The following is a 27,342-nucleotide window of genomic DNA, read 5'->3' as shown; positions in this document are numbered from 1 at the left end:
GCTAATATTTGAAGTAAATAAATAAATGAATTATTAACTGAATGAATGAATTATTGCTTGAATGAATAAAGTAATGAACAAACGAACAAACTCTTTCCTGAAAGAATAACATAATAAATTAATGAATTGATAGCTGAATGAATGAATTTTTGGCTTAATTAATTAATCAGTTAATTGTTGGCTGAATTAATTAATTAATTGTTAACTGAATAAATAATAAATCATTGGCTGAATGAATTAATTATTGGCTAAATGAATGAATGAATGAATGAATGAATGAATGAATGAATGAATTATTGGATGAGTGAATGAAGGAATGAATTATTGGCTAAATGAATGAACAAATAAATTAATGACATATTGGATAAATGAATGAATGAATAATTGAATGAATGAATGAATGAATGAATGAATGAATGAATGAATGAATGAATTTAGAGCAGATGAAAACTAAAATGTTTGAAAGGAGAATGTCTTTGAAAAAAATAATCAAACATTGAAATAATTTGACTGGATTGCATTGTGTATTAGGGCCAATTTACACCACACCAATAGAGGTAAACAAATGGCAACAGTTTGTCAGATTTTGCTGCATCAATATGTAGCCTCTGTGTCTGAATCAGCTGTTGTTGGTTCAAAGAATGTCTGCGATGGCTATAATTTTGGTGATTACTAGTGTTTTTTTTTTTTTTTTACCTTCTTTGGAGTGTAATGTTGCTGTGGTGCTAAATCGTCTTTCATAAGTTTTTTTAGGCACAATATGTAATTTGTGAATAGTGGTATATAGCTTTTAGAATAGTGCTGTAGTTTGCTGACTTATGTAATTAGATTTTTATGATATGTTTTGAGAAATGTTTAGATCCAGAAAAAATAGGCTTTTTAAACTAGTGGCACAGAACGTTTTATTGTGCCACCATGCTAAGGATGTCACACACCTTCAATTACCACTTTGGTTTTATTGAAACAAGTAAATCCCCTAAAAAATGCTTTGATATCTTGTGCTTTTTTTAGACTGCACAGAGCATTATAACAGAAGCCTGACAAGTATTTAATATATTAAAACTTTTTCCTCACATGATCAAATACAATAGAACCAGAAGCTGTTGATTGTGCCTTAATACACTGAATCAATTAACTGAAAAAAAAAAAAATATATATATATATATATAAATATATATATATATATAATTTGCTCAATAAATGAATTGATTATTGGCTGAATGAATGAATGAATTATTAGCTGAATGAATGAATGAATGAATAAATGAATGAATGAATTGTTGGCTAAATGAATAAATAAATGAATTATTGGCTGAGCGAATATTTGAAGTAAATAAATAAATGAATTATTAACTGAATTAATGAATTATTGCTTGAATGAATAAATTAATGAACAAACGAACAAACTATTTCCTGAAAGAATAACATAATAAATTAATGAATTGATAGCTGAATTAATGAATTTTTGGCTTAATTAATTAATCAGTTAATTGTTGGCTAAATTAATTAATTAATTGTTAACTGAATAAATAATAAATCATTGGCTGAATGAATGAATTATTGGCTAAATGAATGAATGAATGAATGAATTATTGGATGAGTGAATGAAGGAATGAATTATTGGCTAAATGAATGAACAAATAAATTAATGACATATTGGATAAATGAATGAATGAATGAATGAATGAATGAATGAATGAATGAATGAATGAATTTAGAGCAGATGAAAACTAAAATGTTTGAAAGGAGAATGTCTTTGAAAAAAATAATCAAACATTGAAATAATTTGACTGGATTGCATTGTGTATTAGGGCCAATTTACACCACACCAATAGAGGTAAACAAATGGCAACAGTTTGTCAGATTTTGCTGCATCAATATGTAGCCTCTGTGTCTGAATCAGCTGTTGTTGGTTCAAAGAATGTCTGCGATGGCTATAATTTTGGTGATTACTAGTGTTTATCATGATCTGCCAATGTGGGGGGAATAGAAAAGGAAATACACTTAATGTACTTTGGTGCTCATGAATGTGTCCACAGGCATGGTGGCTCAGCGTCTGTCAGATGCTGAACTGAAGAAGGAGCTCTCTACAGTTTGGCCAAACCTGTCTCAGAAGACCATGGACCTGCTGGTCACTCCACATAAACGTAAACACCATAATGATTCATTACTCAGGAGATTCTTTCTAACTTTGACTAAAAATACTCTCAAACACTTGCACACACACACACACACACACACACACACATATATATATATATATATATATATATATATATATATATATATATATATATATATATATATATATATATATATATATATATATATGTGTGTGTGTGTGTGTGTGTGTGTGTGTGTGTGTGTGTGTATATATATGTGTGTGTATGTGTGTGTGTGTGTGTGTGTGTGTGTGTGTGTGTGTGTGTGTGTGTGTGTGTGTGTGTGTGTGTGTGTGTGTCTCAGAAGAAGCACAAATATACCATATGTAAACCAAGCATATCTGTAAACATCTCTGAACATAACACTGAACTAATGACATCTAGTGGTCACTAATGGAACTTGGAATAACACAACTAATACAATGTATTTGTGTCTCTTGCAGCTAATGAGCTCACAGTGGGGAAGGTGTATGCAGCTCTTATGATCTTTGACTATTACAAGCAGAACAGAGCAAAAAGACTTCAGATGCAGCAACAGCAGCTGAAAGAACAGGCAGGACCTGGATCTCAGGTGATGCATAAGGACACGTTCAAAACAAGTCACAAGTTTCATATTAAATAGTGCTACCAAAACAATCAACCATGATCAGTTGTATCCAAAACAAAACTTTGTTTTTATATGTCTTTGTGCTGCTGTGCATATTTATTATGTGTGTGTGTATGTGTATGTGTATGTATATATATATATATATATATATATATATATATATATATATATATATATATATATATATATAGTCAGCGTGACCTGGACATTTCTGAGACTTTTATTTCAGTATATTGCTGTACAGTACTTCAGACTGAAACTGAATATTGACTAGGGGCAGGGTTTTTTTTTTTCGGTGCATCATTCCTTTACAATAAACTAACATAAGAGGAGGGGTGGGCTTATATATATATAAACTGAAATACAGATATAAAACAACATGCATACATCACTCAAAGGCTGGGGAGTAAACATCTAAAGTCTTTAAATTGGTTTTATTTTAATTTCAGTTATCTTTGGAATTTTTGTTTGTTGCCTGTTATGCTTTATTTGTAAATTACCAATGCTCAATTAAAAAAGTATTTAACTTAGATTTAAAAGCATCCAATGATGGAGAAATCCTGATGTTCAGTGGGAGACAGAAAGCTCGATCACCTTTTGATTTGCAGCGAGACAGAGGGACAGACAAAAGAAACTGATCAAAGGACCTTAATGACCTACAAGCTGTATATGACCCAGGTTCACTGATATAGACACTGATATAGAATTGTGCAATGTTTTATTTGTGAAAAGAAGGATCCTAAAATCAACTCTGAGTTTTAAAGGAAGCCAGTGCAATGAGGCAAGGACAGGGGAGATATGATCTCTTTTCTTAGTCCCTGTTATCAATCTGGCGGCTGCATTCTGAACCAACTGTAACCAAGACAGTGTTGACTGAGGTAGACCAATGTACAAAGAGTTACAGTAGTCTAACCGAGAAGAAATGAAAAATTACATCAACATTGAACGACTACCACTCCAAGTCTGAAAGCAAACAGGCAGACCTCCATTGAAGATTATAAAATTTTATTTTATTTCTCCATTGTATTAACTTATCAAGAATTGTTTCCCTAAACAATACCAATGTGCACTTGACAATGTAAATTTTGACTTTTCAGTCACCAAACTATAACACTACATAAATAGAAGTACAATAAAAATATTTTGTTGTCAAAAATAAAAACTGATTGTAATGAACATCTGGACACATCTGCTCTCTCTCTTCCTGTGTTTATAACAGTGTGTTTTGACTTTCTCTGTTTGAAGAATAAAGTCAGCGCTCTCTTAGAGCCCATTCTCCCACTAACCCACATGCAAGATCAGCCAGTGAACGGTGTCGATTCAGCTTCAGAGTGTCAAGCTCAGACCAGACCCAGCTCCACCACACTCAACAATGGACGCACAACGTGAGCACAGAATCCTTGCTGCCTTCACATTCACTACATTAACAGTAACATGTTTGCTCTATCTATTCAGATGTCTTTTTTTCTCTTGCCTAGTCTTGACAACACAATAAAAGGGTCTTCATCCTGGGCCTCAGAGAAATCCAAGGAGGTCCAAAAGTCTAAACGGAGACCAATGTCTAGAGGTCAATCTGAGGATGCCTCAAATGCAAACACTGCCCAGGTGCTGTAATTAAACTCTCAGTGTTTTTCTTGTGTGATCTTGTGTATTTACCTCTTTATGGTGTTTGTGTGTGTATTAGGAGTCAGTAGAAATGAGAAAGATGGAGAACAGTGCCAACACAGTGACCTCTGGTGGCCTTGAGGGCCAAGGACGTGCAGCGTCCATGCCAAAACTCAATGCTGAGATGCAGGTATGCAGTTTTAGTTGTTTCATTTGTAACAACATAAGTGAATATGCTTAATGAGGAATGCAAATGATTGAGGATTTATGCCTTAATTCTAAATAGGACTGAGTAAGATGCACAATAAATAATGTTTGTATTTTTGGACTGAATTTTGCTATATATAATATGTAATGTTTACTGTTTACTATCAAAGAATTGTCTGAAACAATGATTGCTGTATGCACTTGCATCTGTTATTATTCTTATAGCTGACTGCATAATCTTAGTTATTCATTTTCTTTTCGGCTTAGTCCCTTTATTCATCAGGGGTCGCCACAGCGGAATGAACCACTAACTTATCCAGCATATGTTTTACGCAGCGGATGCCCTTCCAGCTGCAACCCATCACTCTCATTCACACACATACATTACGGACAAGTTATCTTACCCAATTCACCTATACCACATGTCTTTGGACTTCTGGGGGAAACTGTAGCACCACAAGGAAACCTAGGCAAACACAAGGAGAACATGCAAACTCCACACAGAAACGGCAACTAACCGAGCCGAGGCTCGAACCAGCAACCTTTTTTCTGTTACGCAATTGTGCTACCCACTGCTACCGTGCTGCTCATAATCTTAGTCCTGTTTTATAAATACAAAGAAACATTTTTCACATGCCAGGTCTGATGAAAATGGAGCATTTTCTTCTGTTTCAAGGCACAGGAGAAGTAAAACATAATACAATTAGTCATTGGTAGGTTGCCAGATCTGCACCCTGGATCAGTTTTCGGCCTGTGCTGGCTAGGAGGAAGTGAACTGAAGCTCATAATCAGACTAAGTAGACTGTCAAGAAAGAGGTTGAGATTACTTTTTGCTTACTTTGAGATGGACTTATAAACCCATCTTTGTTTGAATAAATGCAATTTGCACAGAACTAGCTGAAAGGACTGATGCATTTTACAAATGGATTGTTTTGTTTTAGGATCTCAGCATGCAGCTTGCTTTATGTTATAGTATGCCAGAACGATAGCGTCAAAAATAAATCTAAAATCATGCAAGCATGAAATTCACATTCCATTTGGGCTCGGCAAAAGACAATCCGTCCATTAAGACTCATCAGGATATTCCTCCTATCAAATCACACCTATCCCACACCTCTCCAGTGCTAATGGGCTGCCCGGGCTCGCTGAGTGCCTCTATTTCACTCCTAAATTTGATTCCCATCCAAAACCAAATCTCTTTAAAGTGCAAGACCAACCGATAAGAGACATTAGATGCTGAATGTAGCGTTTCAGCACCTGCTAATATGGCCAAATCCCTCTGATTTCTGCCGAGGAAATCCCTTCTCCACTGGCACACAGCCACCTCCCATCCTTCTGCTCGACGGATGAAAAGAAGGAACCAAATAACAGCCTCAACACACAGATTCTTTTAAACCAGAAACTTTGCTTAACTATGACACATGGGAATACCTGTAAAGACATGATTTACAAGCATGCCTTAAGGAATGACTTGGTTCTGCCATAGATGGATAGAAGAATAATGATAAATGGGAATATGAAGTCATAGAGACAAAATTGTGTTGCTTCAGAAAAAAACAATAATAATAATAATAATAATAAATAATAATGAAATAATTAATATTTATTGTTTATAAAATAGCATGCATCTTTTGTAAGCATTCAGAAAAATAATTTGATCTTATCTTTTCACAGCTGGGGTTTTCAGTGTGGTTTTATAAAAAAAAAATATATATATATATATTTAAAGTATGTAAGAAATCATCCATTGAATGAATATATTTGTTTTGATAACATTTGCCTATAAGTAGTTTTAAAGGGAACCTATTTTACCTCTTTTGAAATATATAAGATAAGACTTTGGTGTCTCCAGAATGTGTCTGTCAAGTGTCAGCTCAAAATACCCATTAGATTATTTATTATATAACGTAGAATCAGCCCATGTTGGTGTCTGAGTATACTTTAGCTGTTTTTGTAGCCTGTGGCTTTAAATCCAAATGAGCTGCTTCTCCCTGTCCACCACTCCGACGTGCATGTCTGCTTTTTCATGCGTTACTTCAGATAAACAGCCGTCAGTGATAGAAACAGACATAGATGAATCTGAAATAAGATCACGAGTCAAAAATACTAAGTAAGTTCATTTGATGTATTTGTGGTGGAGTTTAATCAAGCCTTTCTGAAATGATGAGTCACACAGAAATGCTGTTTGCAGTAGAGCTGTAATTGGGCCATAAAAGTTAGGTTCAGCACGAGCCCGACAATTACATTTTCATTGACAGGTTTTTAAAAGCTTGAACCTGTTTACAGTCTGACATTATTCAACTGTGCACATGCACACAGCTCTTTTGCCTTTTTTTAAGAATGAGTCATTTATGCATGTTTTAACATTATTTATTCATAAATATACATATACAAATGTATAGGCCACTTGGAAGTTGGAACAAGGGAATAAAATAGGTCCTCTGTAACATCATAACATCTCAGCACTCTATTTAGGCCTAGGTAGCTTTTAAATTGGCCAACACACCAATAAAAGTCTTTCCTAACAAATTAAATTAAAACAAATTCTAAATTATGATTGTTATCTGCCAATAACAATATTAATATAAGATAAAGGCTCTTTATCTTATATGAGATTTGTTTTGCCACTTCTCTTCACAATCCTGCCTTAAGGCAATGGTGAAGCTGAATTATAAAAGAATAATGCCAATATTAGTCTATATGCTCTGTCTATATACATAATGCAATTTTGATTTAATTAATAATTAGTTATAATTTGAAAATCTTTTACTCACCAAGATTAGGTTACGTGTTTTTTTGGAGGAACATTATTGAATCTACTGTAGATGGCTTTAGCCTGGTGGTGAGCTCACTGAAGGTGCGTCCAGCAGCACTGAACACCCTTTCACTGCTGCTGCTGGCCGGGATGCATACTGTTGTACTGATCTGGCTAATTTTGTAAGTTTTGGGTAGGAATGTTTGTTCATCTTCCACCAGCCAACAACATTTATTTCATTTTCCATGACAGCGGTTTTTATAGTTGAAATGTTTAACGTTTCAAAAAGTTGATATTCACATGTGCCCTTTAAAGTATCACCTTATTCTACATCCTTAATCCAACCCAAAACCTTAACCCAACTACTACTAACTAAGCAGCTAATTAGTAATTTATTGAGCTTATAATCTTCGGTAATGATTTATTAGTGTGAATTGGGACTTTTTGAGCTTTGGCTCAAGATAATTTTGCTTGAAGTACAGCACATAATCACTACTTGCTCCAAGCTGACATATTTTCATGTAATGTTTGTTATTCTTTTCTCTCTTTCTATGTTGTATCACATTTTGTCTTCTGATGCGCTCAGAGGAGTCATTCCCGTCAATCTCCTGGAACATTACTGGAAGTATGATTCAGTTTTTTTAAATATTAAAATGTATATATAAATATTCTAGACTGCAGTAAGACTTCAGATTAGAATCTAAGATGAACTTCATGTTTTTAGTTAAGCCTGTCTGTCCTCAGTATCAGAATCTAAGAATTAGCAGCCTGTTGTACTGCATAACATGAAATCAAAGGAGCTCTATACTGTGACTGACCTTTGATCGTTTCAGACGTTGTTAAAACACACCTGTGGATAGGAGCATAAATTGGGGGTCTAAGCCCAAAATTAACGTTTCCACAAATGGGATTAGCTCAGCTGCTACAGATGTTACCCTGCCTATGATACTTTAAGGCCATAATTAGCCCTTGGATAGTTACTATGGTTCAGAGCTCATCCTTGTTTTGATGCATATGAAATAAAATAGAGGTTTAACGTACAAGACAATGTTATTATAGGCAATTTTGGTACAGCATTCCTTGTAATATTCCAAGATAACAATATCCAATTTATGTAACCACGACTTGCTTTTTCTCAGCCCATTCCAGATTCCCCCATGAGGCGCTCTGCATCCACTTTTGCACCACAGCGCCCTCACGAGGTGAATCTGAATGACTACATTCTGGAGAAACCTGTTCAGGAACGCCATCACCACCATCACCATCATCACCGATGCCATCATCGCCGGGACAGAGACAAGAAACAGAGATCTCTGGACAGGTCGCCTACTGGCCATCACAAAACTACAGGTCAGTATAATTTTGTTGCTGCTATTGTGAATTGTGAAACAGTTAACAGCAAGAAGCAAACCTGCATTGTTGTTTCATTAAAGAATCTCTCTTATTTTGCTACAGGTCTGTATAGTTTTATTGCTGTTGGGTCTCTGTGAAACACAATTAACAGCAAGAAGCAAGCCTGTTTCATCAAAGGATCTTTTTTTTGCTTCATTTTAAATGAATCTTAAACAGGAATCAGTTGTGTTGAGGATTGGTAAAGTGCAGAAGCAGGGCCTGATGTGAGAGTGTCCGGCCGCAGCTGGCCTCTATTAGTCAGATAAAAGAGGCTGACAGACACGCAGACCCATGACCTGCTAATTTATGGTTCCCTCTCAGCAGGCCAATAGAGAGCAAGGAAGAAAAAATTCAGAGGCAGTTAGGTTTTTGACTTGAGTCTGTTGAAGAATGTGAAATCCAGAGGAGAGCGGACACTATGAGAGATGAGGCTGCCACAGCAGGGCTCAGTGGCTCAAGAAATCCTGTTGTTTTGTTTTGTTTTGTTTTAGTGTTTTTTTTTATCAGGAGGGCGTAAAAATACCTTAGCCTTTCTCAAGTTCTAAAGTGAAAATTGTGCTTAATTATTTTCATTTGTAAAACAAATTTAACATGCAGTGCAGAGTTTTATGATGTATTTTAAAAATGTTGTTTGAATATTAAATACAATTTTTTATTAAAATTGAAAAATTTAAATGTAATTTTTAAAGTTAAAACAGCTTAAAGCATCTTTAAATAGAATATACATATTTATAATTAAATATTCATATGTCTGATGAAACATTTTGATGTTTTAAAGGGGTGGTCTAGAGTGTATTTTTAAGGCTTGGTTATGTTTCTAAGATGCAAAGCAATTTGTGCACTTGCTTCATTTGTAAAAAAAAAATCACGTATCATCTGTGTCGTGTCATTTGGAAGCTCAAATACAGAAACAGAACAAGCTCTGTGGAAATAGCAGCATTTGGACTGCATTTTAGTTTTCTCTGCTAAAACATTACTGCACTACAGCGCCTCTGGCCACGCCCCTTAACTGTGCGGGGTGTATGCGTTTGGTGAATGCGAGTAAGTGTTTGTGATCTCACTAACCCGGATGTATTTTTTTGTAGTCCCCAAACTTTGTTCGCTGTAGGCCTTGCTAAGCTAACTCTGTAAAAGCCAATGTCTCTCTTTGCATTGAACTTTGAGCGTCTTACATTCAGAGAGTATGTTTATTTTCTCACAGCTACATTACACACCAACTAAAGTTTAAAATATGATCTCGTAGTGGACCATCCCTTTAAAAGATGGTCTTTCTTGTCCTCATTTTCAGGCACAGCCACTGACTCTGTAGAGGAGAGGGCACATGACCGGGGTCGTTCCCATGAGAGGAAGCACCATTCATCTTCAGGAGAGAAGCAGCGGTATTACTCGTGTGATCGCTATGCCAGTCGGGAACACTGTTCCAGCAAATCTGCCGTGGCAAGCTGTGCCACCTCACCCAGCGAGACCCAGGAGGCCAATCTTAACAAGCAGGTGGGATAGTTGGTGTCGAAACAGGACAGGGACATGTGTTAAAATGAAATGTTGAGTCAGGTGCTTAGAGACTGGAGAATGGGGTATAAATCCTGAGTTAACAGTGAGCTCTACAGGCAGCATCTACCTGTACGTCCCTGAGAATGGAAAAGAAAACACACATTGAGCCTTAAGTACAGTAAAGTACTGTGCAAAGGTCTTAGGTAACCATTAGATTTGTTGTTTTAGCAATGGTATATTTTCCATATAATCATCTCTCAGTCTCAACCTTAACAGCGAAATCATATTTGGAGGGAAAAACAGCTGATAAAACACTGACAGTCATCAACTGGCCAAATTCCAGACCTGAATATTTGGGATTACCAAATATACAAAAGTAATAAATAAATGTTTCAAGCAATGATATAAGTCTTAAATTATTTGTAGTATTGATATGATTTTAAAAATGCTCCGTATACTTTATATATTGGTAATTATAAACACTGATTTGGCCCTCTTTGAATGAGCCTTCTGTGTAGATACAAACATGTCAATGATTACAACAAGTTGCTTTTTTATATAGTGATAAGACATTAATTCTAAACAATATATTTTTCATGTTACAACCCCTTTAAGTTTTATACACATTACCATGAAACTAATATGTTTGAGTGGCTTATCAGCTGAGTTAAATTCATTTGAATTCAATTCATGAACTCAACTTCTGTCAGTCATTAACAGTAAAAGAGTTTCTAGGTCAATTAGCTTTCATTTATTTTTAATAATTAAAACAACTCTGCATTTTTCCCACATCTACTGGCAGCAAATGTATCCAAATAATTGTAATTGAATTAATATATGTATTAAAAGGTAAAGTATTGAGGTGATTGGTTGGTTGAAGTATTTTAAATCAATGAGAATATTGAGACAATGTATATTGTTTTGTTACAGAATTTTTGGTTGCACTTTCTTTGCCCATGTACTTAAAGTCCAAATTAAATCAAAATGTAAAATCTGAAACAAAGCAAATGGTTGTTTTGGTAGTCTTTGGCAAAGTCTGCGTATCCCTTCAGCAATTAATTTGCTGAAAGAGAAAGATGAGAGGAGGAGTGCAAAAGTAAAACCTCACTCCCAGTCATCTGGTTCCGTTGGAAATACACCTTTGTACCAAAATGAAAGACTGTAGCAACTTCCAGTTCAAGTGGTCTTAAACATGTATTTACCTAAGGGATATTTACGCCTACCAATGGGATATTTAAGGTAAATATATGGGTTATAGTAAGGTTTAGGAGTAGGTTTAGTGACTTATTGTGGTTATTACCCAGTACATGTACACTACCTGTCAAAAGTCTTGTCCTCGATCCCAGTTGTAAGAGCATCAAATAATAACTTGACTTCTAGTTAATCATTTGGAAAAAGGGCAGAAGATAGATTTTTCTAATGAATAATCTGTTGAGCTGCATCCCAAATTATCACAATTACTGCAGAAGACCTATTGGAACCCGCATGGAACCAAGATTCTTATAGAAATCAGTCAAGTTTGGTAAAGGAAAAATCATGGTTTGGGGTTACATTCAGTATGGGGGCGTGCAAGAGCTCTGCAGAGTGGATGACAACAACAGCTTGAGGTATCAAGACATTTGGACTGCTTAATAGATTACAAATCACAGGAGAGGGCAAATTCTTCAGCAGGATGTGCACTCCTCATACTTCAGCCTCCACAATAAAGTTCCTGAAAGCAAAGAAGGTCAAGGTGCTCCAGGATTGGCCAGCCCAATTACCAGCCTTGAGCATTAGTGAGCATGTCTGGTGTACGATGAAGGAGGAGGCATTGATGATCAATCCAGATAATCTTGATGGAAAAACGCTTTCTTTGCCATTCCAGATGACTTTATTAATAAGTTATTTAATAGTCATTGCAGAGATTTATGGATGTCTTCGTCCAAGCTCATGGGATTCATACACAATATTAATTAGTTTTTCACTGCACCATGACTTTATAGTCTATACTGTACAATATTTCTGTTAAGTGATGAAACTTGTGTCTAAGCAAATTTAGACATTACAATCCTAATTAAATAATTAAAATTCAAGGCATTATCATATTTTATTTTAGTAAGATAAGCGTAATCTAGAGGCCTTTACCTTTCATATAAGCCACTTCTGATGGCAGATGATCATTTAAAAGTCAAGTTATTATTTGTTGTTCCTAAAACTTGGATTGGCGACAAGACATTTGTCAGGTTGTGTAAAGACTATGGGAAGTACATATTATGTACATACAAACAGTACAGTAAATAAAGTGCAACCCAATATTTTTTCCTCTGTTTTACATATTGTGATGATGTGCAGTAAAAGTTTCTCTTCTCTTGAGCTGTAGTGCAAGCACTCATAGGCTTTCACTTCTCTTTCCACTCTTCCTCCACACCATTTCTCTGTGCATTTGTCTGTCTTTTCTTTCCTTGTTGTTGCTGTCATCTTCATTTTTGTCCTATTTGTCTTCCATCTTTTTCTGTCTTGTCCAACATATTGTTCCTTCCTTCCTTCCCTTGGCTCCTGGTCCCTGTCTAACCATTTGGGCATTTCCCCCTCATCGTTTTTATTGTTTTGATTTGCTTGTTTAATTTTCATCTAGGGCAGTGGGTGGGCTAAGGGGAGCCCGGTGTTGTTGACTTCAGGGGCGAGCACTCCAAGCCGCGGGCGCAGACAGCTGCCCCAGACCCCCCTCACTCCTCGTCCCTCCGTGGCCTACAGGACTGCCAACTCTTCCCCTGTGCAACTTCTGGCCACAACGACCAGCTTGCTTCCCCCGAGTCCCGGCAGGCTGAGCCGTGGTCTGTCCGAGCACAACGCTCTTTTACTCAGCGGCTCTATCTCCAGCTCGCCGGCCCCCGTCAGTCGCATTAACTCAGAACCCTTCTTGGGGCCCCCGGACCACCCTGCTGGCTTGCAGCCCGAAGCCTTCGCTGTCTTCCAAGAGGATCCGAGCCCTCAGATGGGCCGTTCTCCTCAGACTGTAGGGATGCCCTTCGTGGCGATCCCCCCACCTCCCCCACAGCAGTTTCGCAGGGTCCCCAACGGGTACCACTTCTCCACGGGCCCCAGCGCCAGCAGAGGACGGGCACAGCAGTACTACCCAGAGGCAGAGGTGGAGGACTGGTGCTAGCATGGCTTTAATTTGATTGATTGATGTTTTCCTTTTCTAATCATGATGAGTTTTATCATCTCTTATTTTGCGGGTGGTGTTAAATGCAGTAATACATGTATTTGTTTTAAAATGTCAAGGTGATGTAACCTATACTTGTACTTTTGGCTTAGAAAGCAACAGACGTGAGATCTGTGGGTGTGATCGCTTTACAAACACACAAGATCAACAGTTGATGTGAAAACACTAGTCTTTGCCTTTCTACAGGCAATAGATGCCAAATCGTGCTTGCGTATCCTGGTAAAAGAGTGACCCACTGCTACAAATGTAGACCGCAATGGGCATCTGGCCAGTTTCCTTTAATGCCAGCCTCTGAGATGCACTCCAAATGCAAATATGCCCCTGGTAATGTTATCTTGGCATTCGAAATGTATCTTTTATGGAGCAAAGTCTCAGTTGGAAGTGTAAGCAACGAAACGCACAATAGCTGCGCCCCCTAAGAGAATTACACATTATTTCACACTGTTGTTAAGCAGATTGTTCAGTATGCTGCTGATGACCATTCCTTGCACTTGTATATAACTATGTGCAGAACCTTTGACAACCATAATGTAGTTTGTTTTGTATGAAATTGTTGTAGATATTTTATCTATTCATTATGTGCTTTTTTGTATTGCAAAAACAAAAGGTTTTACGTAAGAAAACAATGCTTACAGCTTCACCATACTGTCAGGTCTACAGATTTTTCTCGACTGCTCCAGATGTTATTTACAAAGTGCCTAACCTTTTGAATATATTGTAGTAGGGATGCAACCTCAGCCTTTTTTAGTGCATCAACACTTAAGAGAGTGAACTGAACAAGGGGTAAAAGGAACTACAAGGTGATCGCAGGCCTTAACTCAGAAGCAAAGATACAGTACCTTTGAATTCACATTAGGTTTTTTCGAATGGAAATGACAGTATGATTGTTTTGGTTTTTTAATTCTCGTCTCCTTTTTTGTACGATTTTAGTACTGAATGGAATATTGAAAATTCCATTACCAATATATTAGTGAACAAAACTGCAGTAGTTGTGTATTTGTCCTGACGGGGACTTTATAACCAGTTATAAAATTGCATGTAAAAAAAAAAAAAAAAAGTCTTCAAGCATTGATTGACCATGGTTACGGAACCGATATTTATGGTGTGTATCTCCTGTCCTGATGAAGATGCTCAAACTGCATTGCTATTTGCCTTCTCTGTTTGATCTTTTATGGTTAGTTGGACTGAGAGCTGTCACAAAGCAGTGTGTTTCGCTCGTGTAGCAGCTTTCCCAGTGTGAGCGCGTGTTGTGTTGCGTCGAGTCGGGGTCCTGGCACCGATACAGTAGGCTGATCTGTGTTAAGGTTAAACTTTCCCCCTCATGGCACTCCTCCAAACACCCCCAGACACACATACACACTCACCGCTTTCATTCTGCCGCCGTTCCCCAACTGCTGGCAGTATAGAAATATGGCCGGCTCCTTTTTATCACGCTGGTAACATGAGAGGAATATTTAGCCACCTGAATGCAGAGGGTTTGGCGGTCTGAAAACACACACACACACACACACACACACACACACACACAAACACACAAAAAGCCTCTATTGGGACACTGTGCGGTCCAGGATCACTTCAAGAGCATCTGCATTAACATCACATGAATGTGTTGGAGAAGTGTTTGGCTAATCAGGTGATTCTTGGCCACTGATGTGTCAGGACTTTGCAGACAGTGAATGTTCTTTCTTTTTTCATTGTTTTTTTTTTTTTTTTAAACATATATTTTCTTTACGTAGGGCTATGCAACGAGATGACACTTTGAAAAATATACTTCATTCATTTTGTAGCTTTACCTGCTGGGATACCCAGATTCAGGCTTTAGCATGATAGTGACCAAATCTTTCTTTCTTTTCTTTTTTATAATAAAAACATCAAAAAATGTATGAAAAACTATATTTTAGAATGCATAATGGCACAATGATTTAAAAAGCAGAAATCAGCAAAAAAAAACAAACAAAAAAAAAAAAACAGACATTTATATATATAAAAAATTGCAAGTTTCTGAATGTGCATGCATCTGAGATGTTCAGTTTGTCAGGGGGGAAAAAAGAAATGTTTCAAATCTACAGTCTGAACAACTGCTATTTTTCTACGTACTCTGTGAGACTAAGGTTAAAGGATGTGCTGACATTTTGCTGATATTGTTATGAGTTGTTGCATTGTTCATGTGTAACTATGGAACAAATCTTTGCACTCACAGCACATCCATTGATGTCTTTTGGCATGTTGCCATAGTGGATCAAAACTGTCAATCAATAGATAAACCCATTTATTCAGCTTCTCTCTGATAAAAAAAAAGCTCCATCATCTACCAAACCTTTCATAATTTATTGCCAAAATCTAAAACTATCTACTCCCCTGTACATCAACCAAATCTTAAATGTGGCTGTTTCCAGAAAGATTAATGTTTGCATGGTCTTAAACTGTATGTGCATGTTGAATACCCATGGTTGATCTTCGTACCTTTTGATACTATGTATTCATTTTTTTGGTTAGATTTTTTAACGACCTTTGATATGAATTAAAGGGTTTGTTGAGCTAAGACAAAATAATAATTATAAATAAATAAATTGTTGAAACATTTATAAATAAAGGAAACAGTATTGAACTTTGTTTACAGCTCCATCCATGCATAAGAGCTGAGACAGCCTTTATTTAATTCTGCTATTGACTTGTTTGTTGCCTGATTTCTGTTCCATGGCCAGACTTTGAAATCTGCAGTTGTTTCTACTATAACTTTTTGTATGAAGCCAAGTCCTTGAATTAAAAAAAGAGCTCAAATAAAAACAGATTTGTGGTTTATTATATATTTGCATTCCTCTGGATGCCTTTTTCCTTTTGTTCTACAGGTTTTTTTTAATGAATGGAGGGGAAATATGACATCTGCAGCAGCAAAATGCCTTTTATTTGTCTATTTTTGTTTGATGACATTGCTGATTGATCAAAGCATTGAAATGTGCAAGGTAAATCAGGTTTACACCTGTCTGGAGGCTTGCTGGAATCGGATTCGCTGCTTCATGTAATGTGGGGGGAGTTAAGGGGGATGTTTGGAAGCATGCACTTGGAAAGCAAGACTTCCAGAAGTAGACTGATAACAGATATCAAGCTCAGCACTTCTGTCAACTTCAACACCAGTCACGCCAGCTTTTAGATTAAATATACATATTGTTTTCCATTAAATATATGTATATTTTCAGTTGATTGTTCATTGTTTACCAGGACGAGAGGAACACTAGTTTTTAAATATGTGGCTGATTTTATCAATGTGTGCACTGGTTAAAGCTTTCCATGCGGACTTCTCGGAAACAGGATCTGGTTCTGCGGACTCAGGTAAGGACAGGGCGGAAACACTTTACCTGCGTTCGTCATTAGTGTAAACAAAAGGTTTCGCTATAGTTTAATATTAATAATTTGCAGATGTTATTTTATTATAATGTGAAGTAAAAAGAAAAATGTCCTAACTCACACGTTTTACTTTTTAATTCATTAATTAACCACTTGAAACTGACGTCCAGGTGAATTAATAACCTGTTAGAGTAGGTCAAGTAGCCTACATAAAAGCTCTTAATAGACTACAAATGATCAAAGTCTATGCTTGCGTTGTTTGTGGACATTTTACGAACATGTTATTTCATTTTAAAACATTTTGATGTGTTTTATCGTCTATTATCCCGAGGGGGCGATGTGGTAACTTATCTAAATGTTTAAAACTTCCACATTTTAGACTATTTCAGGCTAGAATTAACTCAAATTACTTATAAGCGCTCTTCAGTGTTCGGACGTTCAGCAGTGGAAGTTAAACCACACTGCTGAACCATGAACAACTCTTAAAAACTAACACCGTTTCAATTTGCTACAATCTTCTATGTGGAGCTACTTTGACTCAATCTACATTGTAAAAGTGCTATAGAAAAAAAGATGAATTAAATTGAATTATTAGTGGTACATTATGTTGACGATAAAACTCAAGGCATAATTGTGCTGTCAACAGCTGTTGAACATATTTCTTTGTGAAAAGCATAACCACATTCAAGTTCTTTACATTTTTCCTGAAATCTGTTCCACAGTCGTATACCACAATGTCACAAATTGTGCTTAAAAACGCCCATATGTGCAGGGAATCTGATTTAAGGTTTCTAATTGAGCTTATGTTACAAACGTTTCTCATGGGCCCTGTTTCAGCCACCTGTCTCATTGAATGGTGTCTGTCTTCTCAGTGGTTTGGAGAACATTCTGGGTAATCTGGGGATTATTAAAGTGAGTCTGCAGAACCCATTATGCGATTAGAGTAGTAATATGTTTTACAACAGTGAGTAAAATGTGCCATTCATGACTGTGTTCTTTATCTATTCATTGAATTTGCTGGATTTTGATTACAAGGGCTCCTAAACCGCTTCCACCTGTAATATTTTCAGATTACTGAGTTAGATGCTGTAGTTCATTCCTTGCGGTGACCCCTAATAAATAAGGGACTAAGCTGAAGGAAATTTAATGAATGAATGAATGAGTTAGATGCTGTACATGAGATGTTTCTAAGCCTTGAGTCACACCGTAGAAGAGTTCAGAGATGACTGAGAATGGTCTGGTCTCTGTGTTGTAGTTTTTGGGGCATGTTCTCGTTTTACTGGAAGCACAGCTTGCTTTTATTTGATCATGTCTAACTTTCTGACCGCGCATATGTCTTTTTAAAGGCCCTGTCTGATTGAAGTAAAGTATCATTGTCTTTACTATGGTCAGGTAATAATGCATCTTGTCATTTTCTGTCTTTTTGGCAAGGATATTCAACAAGAGGTAAATGTTTGATCTTGAATATTGAAAAGAGAAATCGTGCATATTTGAATTTGACAGCAGCATGGTTGCTCAGTGGTTAGCACTGTTGCATAACTGGTTCGAGTCCCGGCTGGAACAGTTGGCATTTCTGTGTGGAGTTTGCATGTTCTCCCCATGTTGGCGTGGGTTTCCTCTGTGTGGTCCGGTTTAACCCACAGTCCAAAGACATGCGGGTATAGAGGAATTGAATAAGCTAAATTGGCTGTAGTGTATGTGTGTGAATGTGTATGGATTTTTCCCGGTACTGGGTTGCAGCTGGAAGGGCATCAACTGCATAAAACAAATCCTGGATTCATTTCACTGTGGTGACCCCTGATAAATAAAGGGTTAAAGCCGAAAGAAAATTAATGAATAAGTGTTGAAATGGACTAAATAAATCTAACTTAATGTTATAGTGAAAATTTTATATGAAAAGCTTGGGATCATCAAGATTTTTATTAAATAAATCTATAGCAGTTAAAAATGGCAGGATTCTTATTTAATATATTTGAAAAATCTATTCAAAAATTAAAATGATTAATGATGAAAAAGCAGATTTTTCCCCTCTAACAAGTAGCAATTACTTTATTAAGCCATTCTAATATGATGCTCATTTCTGATTATTATCAGTATATTCAGGCAATTGCATAAAGAAATGTTAAAATCTTTAAACAATATTGATTTACATACTTTCACTTTTGACCCATATAATATTTGAGGAATATAAGTATTAATTAAGTATTGTTGGGAAAAAGGAATATATATATATATATATATATATATATATATATATATATATATATATATATATATATATATATATATATATATATATATATATATATATATATATATATATATATATATATATATATATATATATATAATAATTTTTTTAAATTTATTTTTATTTTTTTAAAGGAACTTTTCCTTTTCATTAAACAATTGTATTTGTATTGCTTAAAGGTAATATATTAACTGAACTTCTTCTGTTGAGTGTGATATGCTTTGCATACAAATAAAGCCTTTTTTGCAGAAGTACATGAAGCTGTTATAAATACAAAGTCGGATTGTCTAATCGGCTAAACTTCCTGTCAGCAGAAATGTGTTGATACTGAACACAGACTATGTGCAGTTTAGAAAGTCTTATGCTTTTAATGTTGTGCAGAGAATTCGTAGAAAAAGAGGATGCATGTATGGGTGCGGCCAATGGAGGACTGGGGAATGATTGACGTGACGAATTCCACTAAAGTCCACCTGTTAATATCAGCTGCCTATAAAAGCGTGAATCAGGAAATAAAATATGTTGCACACCTTCTGAATGTAACTCCTGCATTGCATTGAGGATAACAGAATTCTGTGAATCGAATTATTCATTTGTATCCAATAAATTACAAATACTTTTGACATCGAAAAAATAACCTCTCCTGACTTTTTTATTAAATACGCATGAAATTGATTAAACATTCCAGCAGTATTTAAATTTTAAAACCCAGATTTTTTTAATTGTAATGAAATAAAATCTATAACATTTTGCTTCCTGTGTGAACCTCTTTTACTTTATTCTAATGACACTCATCCGCTGTTAGCCAAGCATGTCTCTACTCCATCATTACAGTGGAAACATCAGCTGTACTGTATGCATGATGTCACAGTGTTAATAGACAGATTGGCTGTCAAATGCAAGGCTACGGTCTGTTTGCTCTGAACACAATCCTTTCTTTCTTCTCATTTTGACTGTAAATCAAAGCTCTGGTGCGTCTGTCTCTGCAACACCGCTTCAGGCAGCGAGCTATAGTTGCAGACATAATTAATGTTGTCTCCGATTGATAACCATGACTCTGGTGAGCAGCCAGGGTGAAACAAGCCCCCTAAACCTTGCAGATGATTTGTCTGGAGGCCGGTGCATTGCTTCAATGTACAGTAAGGTAAATGCAGGCTGGCTGTCTGGGCTGCAGCCGTGGAGACTAGACCTAATCTGGTCAGTGTTACCCTTATCATTTCACATCAGTAGCCAAGAAGCAGAGAGCTCAATCTGCGCTTTGGTAAAATGTGCACATGACTTCACTAAGCTGAATGCTTTTTAAACTCTGAGTATCATGGTGAATACTAAGAAATTCTTTCATTATAGAATTAAAGGTTTAGTTCACCGCAAAAGGAAAATGATGTCATAATATACACACCCTTGTCACTCAAAACCAGATGACTTGAAAATGTTTTAATGAATTTTTAGAGGTTTCATTCCCACCACTGAAAGTCAGTTCACCCAAAACTTTGATGCATGTAAATGTCTGTTAAGTGAGTAAATAAATAAATAGAATCCACATGAATTAAGCAATTTATTCCAAGTCTTTTGACACCATGTCCTTTTTTATGAAAAACATATTTAATTAAGCCTTTTATTTTCAAATCTATACTGATGATCGGTCATCTATACTTCATTGAAACTAAGTATATTTGCTTGATCTGGGAAAACAAACTACTCTGGTTCTAGTGAAAACTTAAATTCACTGGCATGATTCACATGAATGAACTTAATTGGGTCTCGCATGTCTCACAACCATCTGCTACAGTATGCAAATGCGTTTTGCACTTTTTGAACTTTTTAAGTTGTATTCACTCAGATTTATTGTTACTTTTGTTGATCGGTTTAGTGACTTGTTGTATTATGACATCTGTTCTACTCAAAATGACACATTCATACTCAACCATTGTAACATTTGTATTTAAGTACCCTCATTACCTCTGTTGTCTAGGCATGTTATAATATAGACTGTACAAGATGTCTACTGTTATTTTCCCTAAACTCTGCGTACCTGGTATCGGGTCTGTGGTGTAATTTACTTCAGCTTTCTTTACATTTTAAACATTCATACTGGCCCAATTCCCCCATAAGTGGTTCCTTTCTTTCATCAGTTGGAATTGAATAACTTTTGCACAGATTACGATAGAGACATTTTTATTTTTTCCTTTGATTATTGACTTGTACAGGAACCAACTAAATTAATTACAGCAACCTAGACCACACAGAACCTAAAAGGTATACTTTTAAATTTAAGTTGATGTAAAATATAATTATTTTAATCACTTTCAACAGTGTTTTAGGGTAAATGTAAGGGTTTTCTTTAATAGTATACCAAACTTTTGCATTTACATGTGGATTTGGGAAGCTTTTTAATTTGGTTAGGCAAAATCCAGGTGGAAACTTGACTTTAAGAGGTTAAATGTTTTTATCTAAACACTTCAAAAGCTTTGCTTAATTCAATGCCACATTACTTGAGTACAACTTACAATGTAGGAAAGAGAGTACTAATGCAACCTAAAATAATTCATAGAGTTATTCATAGAGTCATGAATTGGGTGACTTCTCTAGTAGTGCATCAGAATTGTGAGTAATGTGCTGTAGTACTTGTCTTGTAATTCAGAATTTACATTGCAAACATGATTAATTGTCTTGTACTGACTTGTAACATTGATGATTAATAATGTCAGTTCTTATGGCATGTCTTTTTTTGTGGGGAGTGTGTAGCGGCCTGCATATGGTGCAATATGAGTAGTCCTTGAATAAACAAAGTTCACAAAGACTTCGCCAACTGGCATTTATTGTTTAGGAAATGGGTACAACTATCCTTCAAAAACAAACTGCCACACACAGAGTTAACGTTACCAAAGTCATTAATTCATTAATTTTCCTTAGGCTTAGTCTCTATTTTTAGAGGTCGCCACAGCCGAATGAACCGCCAACTATTCCAGCATATGCTTTTACGTTTTACTTCAACCCAGTATTGGAAAACAGCCATACGCACTCTTTTGCGTGCACACACACACACGCACACACAGACTACCGCAAATTTAGTTTCGGCTGCGTCAGATAAACAGCACAGTGACAGACATGAAGGAAGCAGATCTTGCATAACGTTTGTGAGAAATATTACAGCAATAACTTCCCAATGATTATTTGATGTATTTGTAACGCACACAATGGCGTTAAGTTCACACACACACACACACACACAGCACGCGCGTTTAGCTTTACACTTTTTTCCACTGCTGTATATCTGCTTTATATATGTTAATGTACAAAAAAAGCCTGATTTACAGTCCAAAAGCCGGGATGGAAGCATCTTCTTTTATAATTGTACTGACATACGGCTGTGGTAATAAAGATGGTAAAAACACTAATTCATTACAAAAATGCACTGTTTTAAAAATGTTTTAAACTTGTAAAACTCATTCTTGATCACATTTGATGATCACAGAGAGCTGAACAGATCTTTTAATCCCAATTGCTTTGCACACATCCTGTCTTGTTGATATGAGTATGCGTGTTACTAAGGAGACAATACTCATGTTAATACATGGCTTTCAATCAATTCGGTGGGTGGGAAAACCGCACTCCTACGTCACCTTGATGGTGGGCCTCAAAATGGGAGGGATTTGGATTCTATTTTAACATCAGGAAATTTAGAAAGAGAATTATTTTTTTATATCACCCCGATATGACAGTAAACACACTATACCTGCACACAGTTATGACCAAACAGCTTCCAAAAGATGATTTCATCATGGGTGCCTTTTAAGGGTTTATGTTCAAAGCACTTAAAATTTGTAAAAATGTAACTAAATCGATTAGTGTTGGGACAACATAAAGGAATTTTGTGGAACCTAGCAGTTTTTACAGTGTATATTTAAAGTGATCACAGCAATATATTTACATCAATGTCCTAGGATCTTTCAGAAATCAGTCTAATATGCCGTTTTGGTTTCTGAAATATTATTATTATTATTATTATTATTATTATTATTATAATCAATGTTTGAAACAGTTTGAGGTTAACACTTATGAATTACTCATTGGAAACTGGAGTGTTACTATGGCTTAATACAAAGCTTAAACTTTTATGACTTAAAAATATTAAATTGTAATCAATGTAATGGTTCTTTCCCCAATAAAGGGTTCAACACATTCACAAAAAGCAAATCCATTTTAATGTATACACTCCAGTATATTTGGTGAATTTTTGTATCATGCCATCTTCAATAGCGTGAGGGTTGTTTTAAGAAGTTCAGTGACGATCACTTTATGATGATAAAACGTTTCACAATGGTGATTTTTAGTATGTTATTGTTGCCGTTAGGTCCCTCTGAATATAAACGTCAAACTAGTGAGGGTCCCACTTCGTTTTTTCCTTCCACTTACCATGGATCAGAATCCTGCGGGCACCCCAAACGTTTCTGACGCCAGTCATGCGGCTCTCAAAACACTGATTTGATTAGTGAGAAATTCACTCTTAAAGCAACATTTGGCAGAGGTTCAGTGTGCGGTTGATTTGTGGCCGGTGGACAGGAACAGGCCTGTTAACTCTGTAAGGAAAGTCAGAGTGGATAATGACGCTCTTTGGGTTTTCTTGGCACTGTCTTTCCTTAAGGGAAAGCTTGAAGTCCCGTCTCCTGTGCTGATTTCTGATTGCTCTATTACATTAATCCACTGAGACATCAGACCCGTCAAGTTAAATACAGTCTGTTTTATGTGATGTAACAGTTTTACTTTGTGTATATCATGGTTTGAGATCATCGTGTTACGTTTTTTTGAAAACGTGTCGTCAGTTCAGTTAGTCTGGTGTTCTGGTTGCACTGAGCTTTATGTCAGCTAAAGAGTCTGGCATCTTATATTGGAAAGGTTTTGAGAGCAAAGCCATTAGTTGACAGAATGCAAACACTCTCACCTTAAAGGAATGACATTTTCAGCCTTTTCTGACAATTCCAGTAGTTTTGTCATGGCATGTCTGTCAGTCGGAGAGATATTTGTCTTGTGTTTTGAATAGCTAGAATGTGCTGTCAGTGCATGTCCAGAAGGGCTTAGGGCAACACTGCTGTTATTTTGTCTGGCATAAAATGTCCCACTACATGACAAATATCAGAGACATTATGCTTAATGGAAGGCAGCTAAAAGGCTGGTAGTGCTTACAGTAACTTATAGCTGTAGTGTGAAATTGAAACTTGCTCCAATAATAACCAATTAAACCTAATGGTGGAGTAAATTCACTGATCAATCAAATATAGGCTAAATAAGTAGAACATTTTTATAACAAACTTCTTCTTTTTCTATTCTTGTCTTCTTCTTCTTTCTTCCTCCTTCATATTTTTTCTCTTCTTCTTTCTTTTCTTCCTCTTTCTTCTTCCTCTTCTTACTTTTTTTATTTTTATTCTTCTTCATCTTTCTTCACCTCTTCCGATTTTTCTTCACAACTTTTTTTCTTCTTTTTCCGCTGCTTCCTCGTCTTTGTCTTCTTCCTTTTTTGCTTCTTCTTTTTCGTCTTCCTCCTCTTTTTCATCATCATCATCATCATCTTCTTCTTTTGCTACTTCTTCCTCTTTTTCTTCTACTTTTTCATCATTAAATTCTTGTTCTTTCGTTACTTCCTCTTTGTCTTCCTTTTGCTTCTTCTTTTTCTTCTTCTTCTTCGTCATCTTTTTCCTATTTTACTTTTTCATCATCTTCTTCACCTACTTCCTCTTTTTTCGCTGCTGCTGCTTTTTTCTCTCTTCTTCTTCTTCTTCTTCCACCCTGTTTTCTTCTTCTGTTTCTTCCTTGTCTTCTGCCTCTTTCGTTTCTTCTTTCGTCTCTCTTTCTCTTGTTTCTTCTTCTTCTTCTTTTCTTTTTTTTAATCTTTTTTCATCTTCCTCGTCCTCATCTTTTTCTACTTTCTCCTTCTTTCACTGCTTCTTCTTTTGAATTTTTTTCCTCTTTCGCTTCTTCATTTTTTCCCTCTTTTTCTTGTTCTCTTCTTCTTCATCTTCCTCTTTTCTTCTGCTTCCTCTTCTTCTTTGTCTTCATCTTGCTTATACTTCTTTCTCTTTTTATCATCATCTTCTTCCTCTTCCTCATCTTCTATTTCTACTTCTGCTTCTTCTTCCACTTCGTCTTTTTCTTCTGCTTTCTCTTCCACTTCTTCCTCTTTCACTTCCTCTTACTTGTTTAATTTTCATTAAATGATTATTAATGTATAATAATAATTAATTATTATTATTGTTCTTTATATTACATTTCTGTAATTGGCTTTGATTTTTCCAAACAATAATTTTACATAATTTGACCAATTTTTCCTATTGATACACGTTATTAATTTAGGTCTGCTTTTCCATTGAAATTCTGTTATGAATTGATTGGCCAGGTGATCAAATGGACATTGTGCTGCACTGTACCATGTACAGTATATGAGCCTTTGATGAAAAGCCCTTCAGTTCCTCCAGCTCTTTTATCCTTTGCACTTTTATTCATTGTCAAAGTCGATGCATTGTTGAACTGAATCCAACCAGATACCACTCCAGAAGGGGTTTGGGGTTGATGCTGGGCAAGTGTCCAGGAGTCTCATTGATAAGCTGCTGTCAGCCTGAGCACATCCTGTGTGTTCAGCACCCAGTGTTCATTAGGAGCTGGAATGTGTGCCTTACTCCTGTAGCATGTTCTATAGAGAGCTGAAACCCTGTCCTTCATCAGAGAATGTGCCCAGACTAACCTGCAGCCAGAGCTTTCACCACCACCACACAGCAGTAGACCTCTGGGGTTACTGGTCAAGGGGAAAAGCACACTCTTGCCTTTCATATTTCACTATCATCCTGGAACAGTTCCTGATGAAAGTCCTTATAGTTTCTTTGTTATTGCCAGCAGTGTTTACTGTAGTGAGCTCTACATGTAAGTCTGTGTTAAAGAAATTAACCTGATTTTTGTAATACATTTTTAAAGGGTCTTGTTTAAATTTTTGCTGACTATAAATAACTGTCCCAGGTCAGATTTTCTCTAATTAGAGTATAATGCTGTGTTCACGCCAGATGCAGAAGAAGCATCAAGCGCGAGTGATTTACATGTTAAGTCGATGCAAAGGCAGGAATAGACATCTTGTGATTCGATACGCTCAAATGGTGCGTCGCGAACGATTCGAATTGCGCGAATGGTGCAGTGCGAATGGTGTGAATTGCACGATCGGCGCATCGCAAATTGAGCCTTTTGTGTGACTCACTTATTGCGCAAATCGCTCGAGTTAAAAAATCTGAACTTCAGCGGACATTCACGCTGCGTTAACCAATCAGAAGCTTGCTCTTGTGGGGGGCGTGATTATGATTTGGCGCCTGTTGTTGGTGTCCTGGGGGAAAATCCTACTGCCTACGCCTACAACAGGTTATCAAACTGGGCTAGGCTCCGGCAGAAGCACCGCTAAATGCTTCCATCATCCAGCACAAGTTTCTGGAGAAGTTTATGAGCTCACAGAGCTGGGTTCACCTCTGAAAGGATCTAGTGGACTCAGACACGGCTCCAAACGAATTGACGCTGTATTTCAGCCTTCATAAAGCACATAAACGCAGGTATTTTCCTAATAAAATCCATGTTAGTTTTGCAACGGAGCTACAACCACCGGGCAGACAGAAGCCCTGCCCATGATGCAAATTCGTGTGAATGAATCAGATTTGACGAACGAATGAAGCGAGTACACTCAAAATTTTTACAAAAAACAAGCATATGTTTTGTTACATTCATAACGGCGTTCGTGTTTTACTATCCTGCTTAAAAAACAACAAAAACAAACAAACATAAAAACCCCACTAAATTTCACAATCTATTATGGTTGTTGCAATATCATTAATTCGTGTTACGATACTATACCAGCTGAAGCATTGCGATACCATGTAGTATTGTGATACTGTAATTCATAACTGAAAATTCTCAGAAATACCATATTTTATATGTTATAATAGGCCTTCTTGAATTTAATTAATGATTTCCTTATTATTTCCCAGAGATGGGTTGAAGCTGGAAGGCCATCCACTGTGTAAAACATATGCTGGATAAGTTAGGCAAAGGCAACCCCAGATAAATAACTAAGTCTAAAAGAAAATGAATGAATGGTTTCCTTATTATTGAAAAACTGGATTTGCATGTCACTTTACCTAAGATGGATACGTTTTTTAAGCTACTAAATCATATTGACAGGAGCAGAAAAGAACTGATTCAGATTCGAACTGAAGCGTCAGAAAACGTGCAATAGGCTACCATAAAAAGCATGAACTCTACATTTTGCAACCTTAAAGGGCTCCACAGAATATCCAAATT

At 36.3% G+C, this 27,342-nt stretch overlaps 2 protein-coding genes across 18 annotated transcripts in view; both read left to right on the top strand.

Annotated features, from left to right (window-relative positions):
* cacna1ba (calcium channel, voltage-dependent, N type, alpha 1B subunit, a) overlaps positions 1-16,231 on the top strand; it is a 189,851-nt gene extending 173,620 nt beyond the window's left edge. For 9 of the 15 annotated variants that reach the window (XM_073950451.1, XM_073950450.1, XM_009301505.5 and 6 more), the window contains 9 exons: positions 2,040-2,147; positions 2,606-2,733; positions 4,015-4,154; positions 4,248-4,374; positions 4,454-4,564; positions 7,923-7,961; positions 8,476-8,686; positions 10,017-10,219; positions 12,834-16,231. In XM_073950451.1, coding sequence (XP_073806552.1) covers positions 2,040-2,147; positions 2,606-2,733; positions 4,015-4,154; positions 4,248-4,374; positions 4,454-4,564; positions 7,923-7,961; positions 8,476-8,686; positions 10,017-10,219; positions 12,834-13,364 — 1,598 coding nt within the window. In that variant the 3' untranslated portion in view covers positions 13,365-16,231. 15 annotated transcript variants of the gene reach the window in all.
* A 271-nt stretch (positions 16,232-16,502) lies between these two features.
* The window catches only part of si:dkey-61l1.4, a 95,208-nt gene continuing 84,368 nt past the window's right edge, over positions 16,503-27,342 (top strand). For all 3 annotated transcript variants that reach the window (XR_012406882.1, XR_012406883.1, XM_021476488.3), the window contains exon 1: positions 16,503-16,754. Coding sequence is in view for 1 of the 3 variants with exons in the window: in XM_021476488.3 (XP_021332163.2) it covers positions 16,670-16,754 (85 nt within the window). In the remaining 2 variants the exon portion in view is untranslated. The remainder of the gene's footprint in view (positions 16,755-27,342) is intronic.

This window comes from Danio rerio, chromosome 5 (assembly GCF_049306965.1).
Source record: "Danio rerio strain Tuebingen ecotype United States chromosome 5, GRCz12tu, whole genome shotgun sequence".
Taxonomy (NCBI): Eukaryota; Metazoa; Chordata; class Actinopteri; order Cypriniformes; family Danionidae; genus Danio; species Danio rerio.
Note: the sequence above shows the minus strand (reverse complement) of the source record. Positions and strands in the feature narration are given on the sequence as shown.